We start from the raw sequence: 19,209 nt of genomic DNA, 5'->3' as shown, positions 1-19,209 counted from the left end.
ATGGATGGATGGATGGATGGATGGATGGAAGGATGGACAGATGGATCGATGACAGATCAATGGGGACAATATAAAATTCCCCAAGTGTGGGGGAGGATAAGATGGGTTTGGGAGCCGGCAGGAGGCAGGGGGAGCCCACAGCAGCCCTGGGCCAGGGGTGGATAGAGAGGCTGGAGGTGGAGACTGCAGGGGTCCTGGTGAGCCCATGCCTGGTGTTCCCATGGCCCTGGCGCTTCCCTGTCCGTGGGACCCTGTGGCTTTGCCTGCACGGCCATGGCACTCATGTCCCTTTCCGCCCTCGCGAGGACTCATCCCACCCCGCAGCCTCCCTATGCCAAGGCCGCGCATGGGGAAACTGAGGCAGGGACCCCACTCCCAGCGCCGGCAGTGAAGAGGCCGGACGTTAACCCCTTGGTGTCTCCCACCACTCCACAGAAGGCAGTAGGTGGGAAGAAGGACCGCTCCTTCTTCCTCTTCACGGACCTGCTGGTGTGCACCACGTTGAAGCGCAAGTCGGGCTCCCTCCGCCGCAGCTCCATGAGCCTGTGAGTACCACCAGGCTTGGGGGCTCCCACCGGGATTAACCCACGTCGTTAGGGTTGTCCCCACCGGCTGGCCTGGCTTTAGGGTGCTGGGAACATGGGTGCAGCTCAGCCATCCCCCCCCAACCTCACAGGTACACGGCGGCCAGCGTGATCGACACCGCCAGCAAGTACAAACTGCTCTGGAAGCTGCCGCTGGAGGACGTGGACATCGTCAAAGGTCTGTCACTGCCTGCTGGAGTGTCCCATCCCACCCCACCCCAAAAGCCATCGCTCATCCTTGGCTGGCGGGGAGAAGGTTTCCCTGCGCAGTGCCGGGGAGAAAGGGGTTAACGCCACGCGCATGTCCCCACACAGGTGCCTCGCAAGCCACCAACCGGGAAAGCATCCAGAAAAGCATCTGCCGCCTGGATGAAGACCTCAGCACGTTGGGGCAAGTTAGCAAGCTGTCGGAGACCCTCAGCTTCCCCCACCAGGTATGGGGATGATGGCCCTGATGCTTTCCCCTGGCTGGACACGTTCCCTGGAGGACTGACCAGGATGTCCTCAGTGGGTGGGAGAACCTGTGGAAGGGCTGGTGGTCATGAGTGTCCTCAGAGGGCACAGGTACCTCCAACCCCAAAGCCACAATCGGGTTGGGGCAGCCTCCAAAGGATGCTCAGGGATGGATGGAGGCAGCATCACGTGGTGGCTCTGGTGCTGTCCCCTGGCCAGACACATTCCCCATGGGACCAACTGGGATGTCCTCTGTGGGGAGAACCTGTGAAAGGGCTGGTGGCCATGAATGTCCTCAAAAAGCCCAGATGCCACCAGCCCCAAAGCCACAGGGAGGGTGGGGCAGCCTCTGAAGGATGCTTGGGGATGGACGGGGTCAGCATCACGTGGTGGCCCTAGTGCTGTCCCTTGGCTGGACACCTTCCCTGTGGGACCGACTGGGATGTCCTTGGCAGGAGGGAGAACCCGTGGAAGCGCTGGTGGCCATGAGTGTCCTCAAAGGGCCCAGGTGCCACCAGCCTCAATGCCACAATGGGGTTGGGGCAGCCTCTGAAGGATGCTTGGGGATGGACGGGGACATCATCATGCACATGGCTGGTGGTGGCCTGTCCCTGAGAGCTGAAGCGTTGTCCCCGTCCCCAGAGCCTGGATGACGTGATTAAGGACCTGATGGCCTCCATCCACCGGGAGCTGGCGGAGAAGCAATCCCTGTCCTTCAGCATGGCTTTCCCCCCCAACAAGGTAGAGCTCAGCACTACCAAAGCCGACGGCACCGAGTCCTTCATCTTTGAGTTCCCCAACCCCGACGCCCGGCTCGGCTTTGAGCAAGCCTTCGAGGACGCCAAGAAAAAGCTGGGTAACACCAGGGACCGGGGAGGTGGACGCGGGTAGTGGGCTCGGCATCACACCCCTGCTTTGGTAGACCCTTTTCCTCCCTCACTTCTTCATCCTCCAATTTGATTTTCCCAGCTTCCAGCAAAAACTGCCTGGACCCGGAGTTCCTCAAGGCCATCCCCATCATGAAGACGCGGAGCGGGATGCAGGTACTTTGAGGCTGGATTCAAGCATCCCACAGGAGCTGCGGTCCTCTCCATCCCGGTGGGCTTGCCGCCGGATGCTGAGAGCTCCTGCGTCATTCCCGAATGACCCAACTCATCCCATCTTTTGCTCCCTTGCAGTTTTCTTGTGCTTCTCCCAGCCACGGCAGCCCGGAAAGTTCCCACGAGGTTTGGGTTTGCAACAGCGATGGTTACGTGGGGCAGGTTTGTTTGCTCAGCATCCGTAAGGAGCCCACGGTGGAGGCGTGCATCGCCGTCTGCTCCGCCAGGATCCTCTGCATCGCCTCCGTGCCCGGTCTCAAGCGGGTGTATAGGTAGGACATTCCCACCGGCACCGCGGAGCCGGCGGGCACGGGGCGATGCTGGAGCTGCTTCTTTCCCCCCTCCCTTCGTCGCGGCAGGGAGCGTGCTGAGCCGGTGGGCAGCCCCTCCTCGGAGCCGATGCCGGCGCAGCCGGAGGATGCGGGGCCGCAGCCGTGCCTGCACATCTCCATCTCGGGTTCGTCGCTGGAGCTCTCGGAGCCGGTCGACGGCGGCAACAGGGAGCTGGTGCCCTTTGATAGTGATGACACGGATGACGAGTCCTCGCCCAGTCCCTCAGGGACGCTGCAGAGCCAAGCCAGCCACTCCACCATCTCCTCCAGCTTCGGCAGTGAGTCCTCCTCGGCCCCTGCTTAGCGAAAAAAACCACTTTTTTGCCCCAAAATGGTGGGCAGCTCCATCGTTTTGGCCACTCTGCTTTGCATTCCTTGGGGAAATCTGCAGGTGGAGGCTTTTGAGCCAAGGAAATCCTGGGAAAAGAGATGTTGGGGGGCATCAACCCAACACCATGGTGCTGGGATGGGGCTGGCAGCTTCGGGTAAAACCTGGTGGGTTTTGGGGCTCAGCATCCCTACGTCCTCCCCGGGCTTGACATCTCAAGGGGACCCATGGTCTCTTCCCCGTCACTTTGGTGGGTGTCGGGTGGTCCTGGTCTGACCCATTCCTTCCTCCTCCTTCTCCTCCTCCTCCTCCTCCGCAGATGAAGAGATCCCGAGCTGCAAGGAGGCAACGGCAGAGACGACGAGCTCGGAGGAAGAGCAAGAACCCGGCTTCATGCCCATCACTGGCACCTACGGCCAAAACCGGCGCGGCGAGAGCCCCACGGATGGGCGAGCCCTGCGCCGCTCCAGCCGCGGCTCCTTCACCCGGGGCAGCCTCGAGGACCTCCTCAGCCTTGACCCTGAAGCCCACCAAAGCTCCATGTGGTTGGGCACCGAGGACGGCTGGTATGTCCTCAGGACAGGGGGACACATACGTGGGGTGGACCCCGATCCCGGGTGAGCCTCAAGCTTTGCTCTTCTCCTGCAGCATCCATGTGTACCAGTCCTCGGACAACATCCGGAACAGGAAGAACAGCATGAAGATGCAACACGCCGCTGCCGTCATGTGCATCTTGTAAGTGGGGAAAGGGGATTTTCAGCTCCGGGATGTCCATAGCAGGGTGGTTTGGGGTGGCTGAGCAGGGCTCTGCAGCTGGTTGTCAAAGGGTTTTTCTCCCGGCAGGTACCTGGATAACCAGGTTTTCGTGTCGTTGGCCAACGGGGAGCTCGTTGCCTACCAGCGGGAGGCAGGTGAGGCCGGATCGGGGACATCGAGAGGCACTGGCGGGGTTAAATGCAGCCCCAAAGTGGTGGCTGTTGAGTGGGTGGCTTGGGCAGCCCCCTGGGGAGGGATGCTCGGGGTGCTGGCGGCTTCCCTGCCACCGCAGGAAGGGAAGGGACATTCCTCAAGGGATGCTGAAGACCCCAAAATCAGCGCCAGGTGGAGGCGTGCACCCTCTGCCTGCCGCTGGCATCCCCTGGGGACATCAGCTCATGTCCCTTCTGATGGGGGACCTGAAGACGGGCATTTCCAGCCACCACATCCCATCGGCCGGGTCAAGACGGGGTTTTTTGGGGATGCTTTAACTACCCACCCCACTCCCACCACCCTCACAGGCCGCTTCTGGGACCCCCAAAACTCCAAGTCCCTGTCCCTGGGCTCGCCGGGGAGCCCCATCACCAAGATGGTGGCGGTGGCAGGGAAGCTCTGGTGCGGCTGCCAAAACCGGGTCATCGTCCTCAACACCGCCACGTTGGCGCAAGAGGTACGGCGGGCGATGGTGGGAGGTCGGGGGGGGGCGGTGATGGGCATCGGTGGCATCATCGGTGGCGTCGCCGCCTCTCTGTCACCCGCAGCACACGCTCCAGGTGGGACAGGACGGCGGGCGCAGCGTCACCTGCATGGTGAGCGCGGGGACCGGCGTGTGGGTCGCGCTGCAGAGCAGCGCCCAGGTCCGGCTTTACCACGCCACCAGCTACGAGCAGTTGGCCGAAGCGGATATCACCCCCCCGGTACACAAGATGCTCGCCGGTAAGTCCCACCGGTGGCAGGTCTCCGGTGGGTACCTATCGCTGTCTCCAGTGGGTACCCGTGCCCATCGTCTACCTTGAAAATGCGATGCCCCGTGGCATCCAGTGCTGGGAAATTGAATCTCTCCTGCATCCCGACCAGTTTTGGGGAAGGAAACCAGACTTGTCATGCTCGTGGGGTTCGTCCTCGGTGTTATGCAGCTGCATAATCCCGCGGGGAAATAGGGAAACCCCTGGGCAGATGGATAATCCCGTGCAGAAACAGGGAGTCCCCTGGGTGCCTGCATAATCCCACGGGGAAATAGGGAAACCCTTGGGCAGATGGATAATCCCGTGCAGAAACAGGGAATCCCCTGGGTGCCTGCATAATCCCACGCAGGAATAGGGCACCCCTGGGTATCTGCATAATCCCAAAATCAGGCAGCCCAATCTGACAGCACCCCGGGGTGCTTTATACCCGCCAAGGGGGTTGCGGGGTCCCTCCCCCATGTCCCACATGCCGCAGATACCCCCGGGAACAGAGACCGGTGGCATCGGCGAGGTTCACAACCCCGTGGCGGGCAGGGTAAAATGCTGACGGCTGGGATGCTCGACAGGCTCGGATGCCATTATCCGGCAGCACAAGGCAGCCTGCCTGCGGATCACGGCTCTCCTGGCGTGCAAGGACTTGCTGTGGATCGGGACCAGCGCCGGCGTGGTACTGACCCTCGCCGTCTCGGCCAAGGCGGCCCCGGCGTTGGTGGGGCTCTCCCAGGGTCACACCGGCCACGTCCGCTTCCTCACCGCCATCGAGCTGCCCGACGGCTTCGACGTCCTCTTCCCATTGCCGAGGGAGACGGGTAGGTGGGATGATTGGGGGGGTGGGGGGGGGGGGGCCCAATCCTGACCTGCTCCGGGAGGAGTGGATGTTTTTGACGGGGCTGGGAACACCATCCCGCTGGCGGATAACCGGGAATAGCCTTGAAATGTGGTCACCGCAGTCCCCGCTCCATCCTTGCCTTGTTAAAATCCAGGGAGAAAAATTAGGGTGGGGGGAAATTGGGTGCTACCCCCCCCTCCAGGACTTGGGGGATCACTCGAGTGACCCCAAATTTCCCTGGGAGACCCTAATTCCCATGGGGAAAAGCCAAGGGAAAGCCATGTGCTGAGTCTCACCCGAACTGTCCCCAAAGTTGGGGTGGGATGGGGAGGGAGTGATTTGGGGGGGGGGGGAGGTACTAATTTGAGTGGGAGGAGCTAATTGTGTAGGCGGGGCTAATTTGGGGTGGGAGGGCTAATTTGGGGTGGGAGGGGCTATTTGGGGATGGGATGGGGTTTTTTGGGGCCAAGATGTGGCACTTGGGAAAGTGGTGGTGATGTTGGGAGGATGCTGGGATGCTGCTGGTGGGATGCTGCTGGTGGGATGCTGCCGGTGGGATGATACTGGTGGGATGATACTGGTGGGATGATACTGGTGGGATGATGCTGAGATAATGTTGATGGGATGCTGCTGGTGGGATGCTGCTGGTGGGATGATACTTGTGGGATGATGCTGAGATAATGTTGGTGGGATGATGCTGGGGTGATGCTGCTGGGATGCTGCTGGTGGGATGCTGGTGGGATAATGGTGGGATGCTGCTGGGGTGATGCTGCTGGGATGCTGCTAGTGGGATGCTGCTGGTGGGATGCTGCTGGTGGGATGCTGCTGGGAGGATGCTGGTGGGAGGATGCTGGGATGACACTGGTGGGATGACGCTAGAATGATGCTGGTGGGAGGATGCTGGGATGATGCTGCTGGGATGCTGCTGGGGAACAGGGGAACCCCGGGGGTGATCTGACAGCCCGCTGGCGTTCTGCGCTTGGCAGGGGCCGAGAAGCCGAGCGAGGCAGAGAAACGAGACCCATCGCGCCCCCGCGCCCCCGCCCTCACCCTCTCCAAACCCAAGATGCTGGTGATCAGCGGCGGGGACGGCTACGAGGATTTCCGCCTGACCAGCAGCAGCGAGACAGTGGGCCGAGACGACAGCACCAACCACCTCCTCCTCTGGAGAGCATGAACGGCCCCAGCCCCCCCACCCCGGGGCCATCCCGGCGAGGAATGAGGGGTGCTGGCCCCCCCCTATATGCAGTGGGGCGGGGGGGGGAGGTTCTGACCCCCCCTCCCCGCCGCCCCCCACCCCAAGCGCCTCTCATCTCCAACCCGGCTGCTCTCTGTGTGCCCGGGGTTGGGGGGGGATGAGCCCCGGTCCTCCCCCCCGCTGTCCCCCGGCCACCGCACCGGACTCGGAGGGGGGGGGGACACACACACAACGCTTTCGGGGCGTGGAGAAGATGGGGAGGGGGGATGCGTTTGCTTGGGAAGGCGCTAACGAAGGAGGAAGGCGTTAACGAGCATCCCTGGGGACCGGCCGGAGGATGCCGTACAGCCAGGAACCTGCCTTGCTCTCCGGTTTTGTGTGTGCCTGCTTCGGGGTGAGGGGGGGGGGTGTCATGGCGCTGTCACCCCCCCCCTCTTCCCCCGGGACCCCTGGCCACGCCGCGGGACCACCCCAGGGACAATACACCCGCGGTGTCCCCCCCCGCCCTGGGCCTCCCGCTAACCCGCTCGCTCCATCGCCAGCACCCAGATAGCTCTGTTTGTTTGTTCGTCTGTTTTAAATATATATATATTATATATATATAAACATCCTTATTTATTTTGGGGGGTGTGGGGGGGTGTGGGGGGGTCAGGCGCATCGTCACATCGCTGCCGGTCCCTCTGCTCCAGAGTTGGGGGATTAAAAACTTCCCGGTTCCTCGCCCCGAGGCAGAGCTGGACCCTACTGATGGAGCTGGACCACGCAGGGATGCTGGTGGAGGGGGGAGCTGATGGGTGGGGGGGGGGGACACGGGAAATTGGGGTGTCCCCCTCCATGTCCGTGATTCCCATGGGATTTCACAGCCTGGGGGAGCGGGGTGAAGCCACCACCAACGTTCGAAGCATCTTCTGGATGAGAACGAGCATCATCTTCATCCCCAGACACCAGGGATGTCCCCCCACCCCTAAATTGGGGTGACGGCAGTCGGGACCCTAAAAATGAGACTTTCCCGGACCCAAACCCCCCCCGTTTGCCCTTTTTTTCCCCTCATTTTCCTGCTTTCACCCCAGGGTCCAGGCGAGGCCGGTGCTCGCAGACCTTGGCACCCCAGTTGTCCCCATGGGAGAGGTGACAACTGCGGTGGCGGGGATGAACCCGGGCGTCTCCATCCCCACGCCAGCCCGGTGAGTGACGCGGATGCTGCCGTCCCACGTCCATCTGTCCATCCGTCCATCCCGGGGCAGGGCGGGGAAGGGGGGTTATGTTATAATTGGGAAGATGAGGATATTTTGGGAAGGGGAGGGGGGGAATTTCCGTCACTTTGGGGGTTCTTTGTCATTAAAGGTCACCCGTGTCAGAACAAAGCCGGCGTGGTCTCCTCCTTCGCCTCATGGGGGGGTGGCGAGGACGGGCGCAGGCGGGGGGGGACCCAGCACCCATCGGCATCACCGGGGACATCACCCAGTGGTGCCGGCTGCGATGAAGACCCCGGTGGGAGGAAGAAACCCTTCCCGCTACTGGGGTGCAGTTAATCCCTCCCGGATAACCCCGAGGAGGATATTGGGGGGGGGGGGAATTCCTCCCTCGTGCCACGGAGCATCGGGATGTGTCCCACTCCCTGGGTGTCCCCCAGGGATGACAGACGGACAAACAGCTGGAAAGGGGGGGGACACCGTCCTGGGGACCCCCACGTCACCCCGCCAGCCCCCCCGGGGGAGCACCGGGGAGGGCACGGAGGGAACACCAGGCCTGGCTGCAACGGGGGGTGTCCCCAGCGGGGGAAAACTGTCCCCTGGGGGCGGGGGCGAGGCCGAGATGGGGTGCGCTGCAGGGGAAGCAGGAAAGCGGGGTGCAGCACCCATGGGTGCCCCTGCGGAGCGCCCCGCTGCGAGCCCATGTGGCGCAAAAAATCCTTATTTTTTTTTTTTTTAAATTTCCTGCTCGGTCGGCAAAACCCCACCGCGATCCCGTTTTTCCCGTTTCCGCCCCCAAAACCTCCTCCGCGGCTGGGATAAAGCCCAGCACCCCCAAATCCCACCCCACCCCCCACCCCCGGAGCCGCCCGCAGTTCCCGCCGCGACCGCCAGGCGGCGCTGTCCGCGGGACGGGGAGGGGGGCGGAGCCGCCGAGCGCGCAGAGCTGACGCACGGGGGGAGGGGGCGGTGAAGTGCGGGGAAGGGGTGGAGCCCCGCCGCGTGACGTTGGCGAAAGGGGCGGGGCGTGCGGGAGTAGCGCGCCGGCTGGTTCATTCATAAGGAGCAGGCGCGCTCGGCGGGGCGGCCCCGAGGGGAGCCCGGCGGCCCCGTAGTGTGGGGGGGCAGGTAAGGGGCACCCCCAGCCGGGTTACCCCCCCTCTGCCCGGTGGGAGGGGGTTTATTCCGAGTTGGGGGGGGCTCGGGTTACGTCGCCTTAAAGGGTTATTCCCCCCTGGGGGGGGGGGGTCTGGGTTTGGGGTTGCTGGAGGTTCGGGCTATGCAAGGGAGGGGGGACCCTGGTGCTTTTTGGGGTGCTGGGCCCCCTGTTTGCAATAAAAAAGGGTGGGGGGTTTTATTGCCTATCCCTAAGCAGGACATGGGGGGGAGCTTTGCCTTGGTGCTGCCTGAAGTGGGGTGCAGTGGTTGGAGACGCCGGCGCTGGCTCCGGCTGCTGCAGAGCGAATGTAGGTTAAAATAAAGGGTGGAGAGAGGGGAAAAAGTAGGTTAAGAGAAAAACTCGGCAGCAGCTGCCTGGAAAAAAAGAGATAGGAGCTGTCTCGGGTTTTGGTTTGTTTTGGTTTTTTTTTGCCGGAGCTGGAAAATCACAGGGCTCCCAGCCAAATACCCGCATCAGCTGGGATGCTGCGGTGAGGGGCTGCACCCCAAAGCGGGGCTGGAGCGTGCCGCTGCCTGGGCTTTGCGTGACAGCGATGCCGCTGGGATCATTTGACTTTAATACCGCATTTTTGCCATGGGTTGGTTGTTCCCACAGCTCTGATGGGGCCCGGGGAATTGGGGGCTGCGGGGGGAATGCGATAACGCTGAATTTCGCTCCGTCTGGCAGACAGTCCCCCCCTTATCCCAAGCTGCCTCCAGGAACTGTTCCCCAAAGTGTTTCTGAAGAATTCCTCCTTTTTTTTTCCCCCCATTTATCTGCAGGAGCCATCGGCCGAAACCCTGTTCCCCCATAGGGAGGGGAAGCCCTCGCTGGAATCCCGGTGGGCAGCCTTGGATTCCGGGCTGTATTAAGGGAGGGCTGGGAATAAACGGCTTGTGTGATCCGTTGGGATTTGGGCGGGGGGGGGTACCAAAACCAAGTTGCCTTCCCCGGTGTGTTTGCATCGATGCAGCGGCCAAGTGGGGTATGGGGCTGGTGGAGGTTGGGGTGTCCCCAAAAAGCAGCCGGTGGGGTTATTTTTTGGTTTCCTCTGGTTCTTAGGGGACAAATTTTTTGGTTTCCTCTGGTTCTTAGGGGACAAATTACGTTGTTTTTAAGTTTCCCCCGGGAGCTTCAGGGCTTTTCTCCGCCATGCCGGGGCAGCCGGGCATCCCACCATCACCGGCTGCGGGTTCGTGCCTGCATCCCCCATCCCCACCTGGGATGTCCCTGAGCTGCCCCCAAAAATGGGTGCTGAGTCCTGGGGTGGCCGTGATTAGGCAAAGCTCCGGTGACAACCAGGACGTGGCAACTTCTGGTCCTTGTACCTCCTGCATCCCCATGGCAGAGTCTTGGTCCTCTGAGGGACGTCCTTAATCCTTGGATTAAGCTTGGCCTTAGATCTGCTTTACCTGGGGCCAGCCCTGTTCCTGGTGGGGTTTAAATCTGTTTGTCTTGGAATGATGAGCCAGGATGCTCCGGGAACCCGGGATGCGCGGGCTCTGCCGGCCCGTGGCATCGCTCGGCCACCGCTCATGGTCCCCCAGCCACGGTGGGACCTGCCCGTCCCCTTCCAAGGCCATCACCGCTCCTTCCCCAGCAGAGCAGCACCCCAAACATCTCGGGGGTGTCCCTAAGGTGCTGCTATCAAAGGCTTAAATACCACCGCCCCGAAGGATTAAAATGTTTCACCTTAGGCTTAAACTCGAGTTTTATTAGTGCTGGCTTACAGGGTGGAGGGCTTGCACTGGTTTCACCCTCCCTCTGCGATCGAGGGGCACATCCCAAGTCCCAGGGGGATTCGGGAGGTATCCCTGCGGGATGCCATCGCCCTGGGACGATGCTTAGCGGGGAGGTGGGATGTGGTGGGGCTCAGGCTGGCCAGGGCGATGGTGGCAGCTGGCTCAGCCCCCCCCCAAAATCATGGGGTCCCAGCTTGGCATGGATGGTGCTTTTGGTTTGGGGGTGCAGCTCCTCAGAAGGGGAGAAGGGCTGGTTGGCTTCATGCTAGCACCCTGATGGGGTGCTCCCTTACTGGGAGCTACTGGGAGGAACTGGAGCATGGAGGATGCTCGTTTTGGGCCGTGCCATCGTGTCCCAACCCACGTCCTATAATTACCCAGCTCTGCCCCGCTCGCCCCCCAGCATCTCCCCTCCCGAGTTTAATTAGCTGCGTCTCAGACCCACGATGCTGGCCGCTAATTAGGAGAAACTCGTCAGGCAAAGGCTGTAACGAAGCTCTGGCGTGGCTCTCACGGGACCGTGACGACCGGGGGAATTTCCATGCGGGCGGCGGAGGCTGGATCCGGGTTTGGGTTATTTTTTGTTTATTTTTTCTTCCCTTCGCCTGTGCTGTCAGCATTTATTTTACTTTTAACAATTAATTGCTGAGCCCGAAGAGGGGGGATGAGCCTGTGGGAAACACCTTTTGTTTTCCTTGATTTTTTTTTTATTATTATTTATTTAAATATATTTATTTGCTTAGTGACTTCATTTCCTTGTGGTAGATGCATAAGGATTTCCTCCGGAGCAGGAAAACCCTTTATTTAATGGTGTTTAGCATCATCTGCTCTTTCCCCTGCTCCTTGCACGGCTGGTCCTGACTCCGTTGCAGGGTTGGTCCCTCTCCGATTTGGGATGGAGTCAGGATCTGCAAGGGAAGGGGGTGATGCCAGGCATCCCATGAAACCTCTAATAAAACTTTTTGGGGGATGGTGGAGGACTACTGCTGCAGGGATATTTTAGGCAGATGCCTTGGAGCATCCCCATGGAGGGAATAGGGCCCCCAAATCGCTTCTCCACCGGGATTTTTCCCGGATGGTGACCCCGGTGCTCCCCTTCGGGCAGGTCTCCCCCGGCGATGAAGAGGAGCGGGATGCGCTGGTGGCTCGTCACCGTCCTGGGGGTGAGTACGGCCTCGTCCATCCCATCTCATCCCTCTGCATCTCTACTTTCGGCTCCTCCGATGCTCAAACCCATCCCAGCATCGCCCCCCCCCGTAGCCGCAATAGGGCACCCCAAAATGTTTCTTGCAGCAGCTTAGCCCCGGGGAGATGCTCAGTTTGGGTCGAAGGGTTTTTTTTTCCCCCAAAAAAATTCTTCTTCCTCCTTTCCTCTCCTTTGTCAAAGCTTCTTCCAGGGCAGGGGCTGATAGGGAATGCGGCTTCTCCCTTGCTGCTCCCCCTGGGGCCACCGTGTTGTCCCACGTCTGGGAGATGCTCTTGGGATGGGCCGTGCGGGTACCCCAGGGGCTGGGGCCGCTCCCTCGGGGCGGCTTGGCCTGAGCGAGGGTCGCGATGGGTTTGCATCGGCCGCGGCGAGTTTGCCACCATCGTGTCACTGGCGATGGGTTTGCGCCCGTCGTGGTGCGTGTGATGGGGCTGCCTCCATCACGTCGCTGGCCATGCGTTTGCATCGGTGCATGCAGTGGGATTGCATCCGTCACGTCCCTCGTGACAGGTTGGTATCCGCCACGGTGCACGCAACGCGTTTGGATCCGTCGTGTTGCTGGTGATGGGTTTGTGTTGGCCATGGTGCACGTGATGGGTTTCTGTCCATCATGTCAGTGGTGATGGGTTTGCATCCGCCACGGCACGTGCAATGGGTTTGCATCCATCACGCGCTGGGTTTGCATCCGCCACGGTGCATGCGATGGGTTTGCATCCATCATGTAACTTGTGATGGGTTTGCATCTGCTGTTGCGCATGCAACGGGTATGCACCCGTCGTGCCATTGATGATGGGTTTGTATCTATCACGGCAGATGCGATGGGTTTGCATCCGTTGTGTGATGGGTTTGCAGCCAGCACGGTGCATGCAACAGGTCTGCGTCCATTGCATCACTTGTGACGGGATGACATCCACCATGGTGCACGCAATGGGTTTGCATCCACCGTGGGGCGTGCGGTGGGTTTGCATCCATCCTGTCGCTCGTGATGGGTTTGCATCTGCCGTGGTGCATGCAGGGGGATTGCACCCGTCGCATCGCTTGTGACAGGTCGGCACCTGCCACGGTGCATGCAATGAGTTTGCACCCACCACGGTGCAGGTGATGGGTTTGCATCCATCGTGTCACTGATGGTGGGTTTACGTTGGCTGCAGTGCATGCAATAAGATTGCACCCATCGCATCACTTGTGACACGCTGGCATCCACCACTGCGCGTACAATGGGTTTGCATCTGCGATGGCGCGTGCAATGGGTTTGCATCCATCACGCAATGGGGTTGCACCCGCCACGGTGCATGCGATGGGGGTCGCACCCATCACGTCACTTGTGACAGGTTGACGTCCGCCACGGTGCATGCAATGACTTTTGCATCCATCCCATTGCTGGCGATGGGTTTGCATCTGCCATGGTGCGTGTAGCGGATTTGCATCCGTCACCCATCACTAGTGATGGCTTCACCTCTGCCACATCACCCGCACCGGAGCCGCATCGCCGCCGGCACAGGCCTGGGAGCAGCGGGAGAGCCGGAGCAGCCGGTGCTGAGCACTGCTCTCTGCTTCTCCCGCAGGTGCTGAGCGGACCCGGCACGGGGGCCGGGAGCTGTGGTCCCCGGGAGCACGGGACGCCGGGATGCCCACCCGGAGAGGAGCCCGCCGGGGTAAGCCGTGCCCACCCGCGGCACATCCACCCCGGAGGGAAGGTGCAGGATCCGGCCATCGCTCGCCTCCCTTTCCCTCCGTGCAGGCGTGCGGCTCGGTGCAGGGTCCGGTGGGGATGTGCCGAGCTTGTCCCCCCGGCACTTTCTCACCGGGGGACGTATCCTGCTCTGCTCATACCCGCTGCCGGGCCGGGAACAGGATCCTGGTGGAACCGGGGACAGCGGTGACCGACAGCCGCTGCGGAGCCTGCCTGCCGGGGTGAGCCCAGCTTGGGGAGGCGGGGGGGGATGCTGCAAACCCCCAGCCCCGATGCCGCTCGTGGGCCGTATCCTGACCCTCCCCTCCCACCCCGCAGGTTTTACAGCCCTGAAGGGGAGAGGGAGCCCCGGGGCCGGTGCCTGCCCTGCGCCGCTGCTCCCCGCAGCACCCCGGGGTGCCCAGGTGGGTGCTTGGGCTGGAGGTGTCACCCCAGTTTCGTGGGTGCTGAAAGAGCTTGTGCCGGCGTTCGCCCCGGGGACGCCGCAGGATGCGTCCCCCTTGAGACGAGGCATGACGTCCTGCTGGGATGGGGCGGCTGAGAACATCTCCGCTCATGACACGAGTGGCTTCTGCTTCCCTGGGGGCCAACCCTGCACCGGGGCTCCTGGGGAAAACGGGATTTAATCCCAACAAAACCCTTCTCCGAGGCTGACCCGGTGCCTCCCCCCAGGCCGGCGGCGAGCCCGCAGCCCCGAAACACCGGGCCGGGCAGTGGGGACCAACGGGACACGAGTGACCCTGATGGGTGAGGAAGAGGAGGAGGAGGAGGCGGCGGCGGCGGCGCAGGCGGCCGTGCTGACCATCGTCCCGGTCTTCTGCGCCATGGGGTTGTTGGGCATCCTGGTCTGTAACCTGTTGAAGAAGAAGGGTTACCACTGCACCGCCAGCAAGGAGCCCCAGCCCGGCGGCACCGGTGAGCCCCGGTTGTGCCACGGGCACCTTTCGGTGATCCAACATCCATTTCGCCTCGCTCAGCCCGTTCCCGTGGCTTCTGGTCCTCGTTGTCCCAGGGCATCCTGCTCATCCTTGGCGGGGGGGGGGTGGGGGGGTGGTTTATCCCCCATCACTGAGTCCCCCCCAAACTTCTGCTTCCAGGTCCCAGCTCCATCTACCAGCTGGAGGACGCCAACGAGGACACCATCGGGGTGCTGGTGCGGTTGATCACCGAGAAGAAAGGTCAGGGGGGGTTCCCTGGGGGGGGGGGGGGGGGGGGGTGGTGACATGGGCTGAACCCCTGTGGCACCCCCACCACCACCTTGGTGTCCCCCCACCCATAGAAAACGCCGCGGCGCTGGAGGAGCTGCTAAAGGAGCATCACGGCCAACAGCTGATGCCACCACCAGACTGCACCCCCCTGAATAAGTAAGACACCCCACCCCCCACCCCCCAAGGCTGCACCGAGGACCCCCCCATGGTGGGACCAACCCCATGCTGATGGCATCTTTCCCCCCCCGCCCCGTCCCCGACTTCCCAGGCTGCACCTCCTGCCTCAGTTTCCCCCCGCCTGCCGGCACCAGCAGCACCTCCACACGGTGCAAGGTCCGGCCCCGTGCGCCCGCTGCAGCCAGAAGAAGTGGCCGGAGGTGCTGCCATCGCTCAGCGCCACCAAGGTCCCCAAACCCGGGGGTCGTCCCAGTGAGGTGACCATCCTCTCCGTCGGCAGGTAAGCAGGGATGCCCCCTCCACCCCCCCACCCCCCCCACCTTACACCCCCCCCAGGGTGGGGACAAGCTGATGGGATGCCCCCTCCAACAGGTTTCGGGTGTCGCGGATCCCCGAGATGAGGAGCGAGGTGGGGGGTGAACCCCCCCGCGGTCCCCTCCCCGTCGGTAGCGGGATGCGGCCCCCGTGGTTGAAAAGCACCGATGGCCCCCTCGAGGTGAGGGGGTGCGGAGGGAGGGTGGTGGGGAGCCCCTGGGGGGGGGGGGGTGGTGGTCCTTCCTGGCGGGAAAAAATGGGGCTTTAGGAGGTTGGAGGATAGAGCGTTAACTCTGAAGCCTAATGAGGGCATCCGGTGATTTGTGAGCTAGCGCAGGCCCTCACCCCCAAGCCTCTTCCAGCAGCTGGGAGGCTTAAAAAAATACTTTAAAAACTGAGCCTGAAGGGGTTGGGTGAGGGTGTTTCCCCCCCCCCCCGCCTTCCCTCCCAACCCCCGCGTTTAAGGGGCTATAGCGGGTTGTGGAGTGGGTGCTGATGGGGGTGCCAGGGTGGGTGCTGGTGCAAGGGGGTGCCGCAGAGGCACGGCGCTGGTGGCCCCTGGGGTGTTCTGCAGCAGGCAGCGCTTTAATATACCCCTGTCCCCTATGTATCTGCACGCTCACATACAGCTACACCTATATACACCCCTATAGCAGGCTAAAAGCACGTATGCAAATGCCCATACACCCCTATACAACACATTTGCATACACTTACATGTATAGTCATACACCCATATATGCACAAAAGGCTATGCATATGTGTACGTGCACTTATATACGTGCATGCACCTATGCGCACCCCCCTATAGTCATGCATAAACTGGGACGCGCGGAGGGGGTGTCACACGCCGCAGGGCGCTGCGGGCTCGCGGCAGGGCCTGGCACGGGGTGACACGGCCGGGGGGGGCCGGGGTGACTCACGGGCAGCTGCACGGGCACACGCGCCCTCGCACACGCGTGCGTCCATCCCCCCCCGCAACAGGCGCTGCTGCACGTGGCCACGCTGGCAGCCACGAGCGCCTGTGCGTGGAAATGTATATGTGCGTGCATGCAAATGTGCGCCCGCGCACCTATATAGATGTGCGCACATCACTGCACATGCACACACACACACGTGCACCGATGAACACATGCACACCCACCTCTGCACACATACACGTGTGCACATGCATGTATGTACATGCACAGACATGTATGCAGTTACACACGCATGCAAACACACACTTGGAGCTCTGTAAGTGTATACACACATACAGATGCATACACATGCACTTGTTCACACCCTGCTGCACATGCACACACACATATGCATGGAATGACGTGCACAAATGCATATGCAAACCCACTTCTGCACACATACATAAACACATGCACCTATGTACATGCACACACATGTATGCAGTCATGCACACATGCAAACATGCCCACACTTGCACATGGAGCTCTGTAAGTGTGCATACACGTGTGTGCAAACATGCACCCATTCATATACTGCTGCACATCTACACACACATATGCACAGATGAACATGTGCATAAATGCACATGCAAACCCACCTCTGCCATGCAAACATGCGTATGCAGTCCTACATGCCTGCAAACACACATGGAGCTCTATAAGTGTGCATACACACACACAGATGTGCACACACCACCTGTTCACACACCGCTGCACATGCAAACATATGCATGGATGAACACGTGCATGTGCACATGCAAGCCCACCTCTGCACACATACATGTGTGCACATGCACACGCAGAGATGTGCACGCAACACCCGTTCACACGCTGCTGCACATGCACACAAACCTGCACAAACGTGCACGTGCAAACCCACCTCTGCACACATACATAAATGTCTGCACATGCACACACGTGCAAACACACCCACACTTGCACGTGGAGCTCTGTAAGAGTGCATACATGTGTGTGTGCACACATAGATGTGCACACGTGCACCTGTTCACACACTGCCGCACGTGCACATACACATATGCATGGACACACATTTGCATAAATGCACATGCAAACCCACCTCTGCACACATACACGTGTGCACATGCACCTACGTACATGCACACACATTTATGCAGTCACACACATATGCAAACAGACGCACACTTGTATATGGAGCTCTGTAAGTGTGCGTACACATGCACACACGCACACAGAGATGTGCACACATGCACCCGTTCACACACCACTGCACACGTACCCACATATGTACGGACAAACACGTGCTTAAATGCACATACAAACTCACCTCTGCATGCATGCACGTATATACATGCACACACACGTATGCAGTCCTACATGCATGCAAACATGCACATGGAGCTCTCTGTGTGCATACACACACAGACATGTGCACATGACGCCTGTTCACACACCGCTGCACATACAAACATATGCATGGATGAACACGTACATGTGCACATGCAAACCCTCCTCTGCATGCATACATGTGTGCACATCCACATATGTGCATGCACGCACACGTATGCAGTCACACACGCATGCCAACACACCCACACTTGCACATGGAACTCTGTAAGTGTGCACACACAGGCACATGCACACACAGGCGTGTGCACACACAGGCACGTGCACACGTGCACCCGTTCACACACCGCCGCACATGCACATACACATGGACAAACGTGCATAAATGCACATGCAAACCCACCTCTGCATGCATACACGTGTGCACACGCATATATGTACATGCACACACAGGTGTGCAGTCACGCACGCGTGCGAATGCACGCACACTTGCACACGGAGCTCTGTAAGTGTGCACGCACATGCATGTGCACACACACACGAGCACCCCCCTCCCTCCCAGGCACCCCTCCATGGCCCTGTTTACACCCCCCACACCCAGAGCTGGGTGCAGCACCCATGGGTGCCCACCACCCCAGGCGCTGCACCCTGCCCAGGCTGATTACAGCCTGCCAGCCCATGGGGACGCGAGGTCGGGCAGCTGCCTGCCCTGCCTTCCCCTCTGCCCAGCTGAGCCCGCCCAGCTCGTGACAGCGATGGTCAGCGTTCACTGCAGCCCCCCCCCCCCCAGCACCCTGAGGGGCCATCCTGGACACCGTGTCCCCTCACCTTGGGCTGTCCCCAGTCATTTGGGGACACCTTGACCCTGCTGAGCCCGTGGCCAAATCCTGCAGGGCCTCAGCATCCTTAGGGGGGGCCTGGACCAGCTGCTGCGGGTGGGGACCCCCGGGGGTGCGGGGACAACCTGGGTGGCTGCCCTTAGCAGGAGGAGTTGTCCCCCCCCCAACACGGGATGTCCCTGGGTAGTGACAGTCACCGTGGCCGCTGGCCCAGGGAGCGACGCCGAGTGGCTCCTGCCACCTTTGGGTGGTGCAAAGGGCCCGATCCAGCCTCACCCGGAGACGTGGTCCACCCCTTGTCCTCCACAGCTGGCACCGGACCTGGGGGCTGCCTCGGGGGGACGGTGACACCCACAAAGACCCCATGGCGGGGGACGGAGGACGTTGGGCACCGTGTGAAAGCCAGTCCCGCTTGGAGCCATGAAGTGCTGGAGGTGGCAGCTTGGCTTCTGCTCCTGTCACCAAGGTGTCCACCGGCAGCACGGCAAATCCAACGTCTTGCCCAGCTGGTGAGGAGGATTCCCTGTCCCCGAGGTCCAGTGGTGGCCACGGCGTGGTGGCCTGAGGGAGAGCGTCTCCAGGAGCCACGATGCCCGTGGTGGTGGCCGTGGTGTGGTGGCCTTATGGAGAGCATCTCCGGGAGCCGTGACGCCGAAGCACAGCTCCATTGGAGGCACCACGCAACAGAGGACGTCGCGTGGCCAGGATGCCATTTCATGGTCACCTTCTGGGTCTGTTGAACTGAAGCCTCTCCAGGAACGTCATGAGCTCTTGATTTCCCTGCATCACCAGGTGCCCACGCTCAACATCGCAGGCTAATGACAGTCTCTGGATCATGGGACAACTC

The 19,209-nt window shown here is 61.1% G+C and overlaps 2 protein-coding genes across 2 annotated transcripts in view; both read left to right on the top strand.

The window, feature by feature from the left end:
• Positions 1-6,936, top strand: part of ARHGEF17 (Rho guanine nucleotide exchange factor 17) — a 39,022-nt gene extending 32,086 nt beyond the window's left edge. Inside the window, exons 8-21 of the mRNA XM_050890942.1 lie at positions 436-545; positions 677-762; positions 900-1,018; positions 1,680-1,893; positions 2,007-2,080; positions 2,216-2,409; positions 2,497-2,747; positions 3,117-3,363; positions 3,446-3,532; positions 3,641-3,708; positions 4,075-4,223; positions 4,315-4,489; positions 5,085-5,327; positions 6,334-6,936. Of these exons, the coding sequence (XP_050746899.1) occupies positions 436-545; positions 677-762; positions 900-1,018; positions 1,680-1,893; positions 2,007-2,080; positions 2,216-2,409; positions 2,497-2,747; positions 3,117-3,363; positions 3,446-3,532; positions 3,641-3,708; positions 4,075-4,223; positions 4,315-4,489; positions 5,085-5,327; positions 6,334-6,524 (2,208 nt within the window). The 3' untranslated portion in view covers positions 6,525-6,936. The remainder of the gene's footprint in view (positions 1-435; positions 546-676; positions 763-899; positions 1,019-1,679; positions 1,894-2,006; positions 2,081-2,215; positions 2,410-2,496; positions 2,748-3,116; positions 3,364-3,445; positions 3,533-3,640; positions 3,709-4,074; positions 4,224-4,314; positions 4,490-5,084; positions 5,328-6,333) is intronic.
• Positions 6,937-7,694: 758 nt separating this feature from the next.
• RELT (RELT TNF receptor) lies at positions 7,695-18,811 on the top strand. Its single transcript, XM_050912201.1, has 11 exons — positions 7,695-7,729; positions 11,745-11,802; positions 13,412-13,501; positions 13,606-13,760; positions 13,858-13,943; positions 14,212-14,454; positions 14,637-14,717; positions 14,819-14,903; positions 15,016-15,204; positions 15,297-15,420; positions 18,672-18,811. Exons 1-11 carry the CDS (start codon positions 7,695-7,697, stop codon positions 18,708-18,710), a joined length of 1,185 nt encoding a protein of 394 aa, XP_050768158.1. The 3' UTR covers positions 18,711-18,811.
• Positions 18,812-19,209: the final 398 nt, after the last annotated feature.

This window comes from Gymnogyps californianus, chromosome 1 (genome assembly GCF_018139145.2).
Source record: "Gymnogyps californianus isolate 813 chromosome 1, ASM1813914v2, whole genome shotgun sequence".
Classification (NCBI taxonomy): domain Eukaryota; kingdom Metazoa; phylum Chordata; class Aves; order Accipitriformes; family Cathartidae; genus Gymnogyps; species Gymnogyps californianus.
This window is presented reverse-complemented; position numbering and strand designations above follow the sequence as displayed.

What these genes read in the sequence shown, in the direction of transcription:
- RELT (XM_050912201.1), top strand. Translation starts at nt 7,695, where the DNA reads ATGAACCCGGGCGTCTCCATCCCCACGCCAGCCCG. An exon ending in TCCATCCCCACGCCAGCCCG is followed by an intron (nt 7,730 to 11,744) that starts GTGAGTGACGCG and finishes CCCTTCGGGCAG; the next exon opens with GTCTCCCCCGGCGATGAAGA. An exon ending in GCACCGATGGCCCCCTCGAG is followed by an intron (nt 15,421 to 18,671) that starts GTGAGGGGGTGC and finishes TGTCCTCCACAG; the next exon opens with CTGGCACCGGACCTGGGGGC.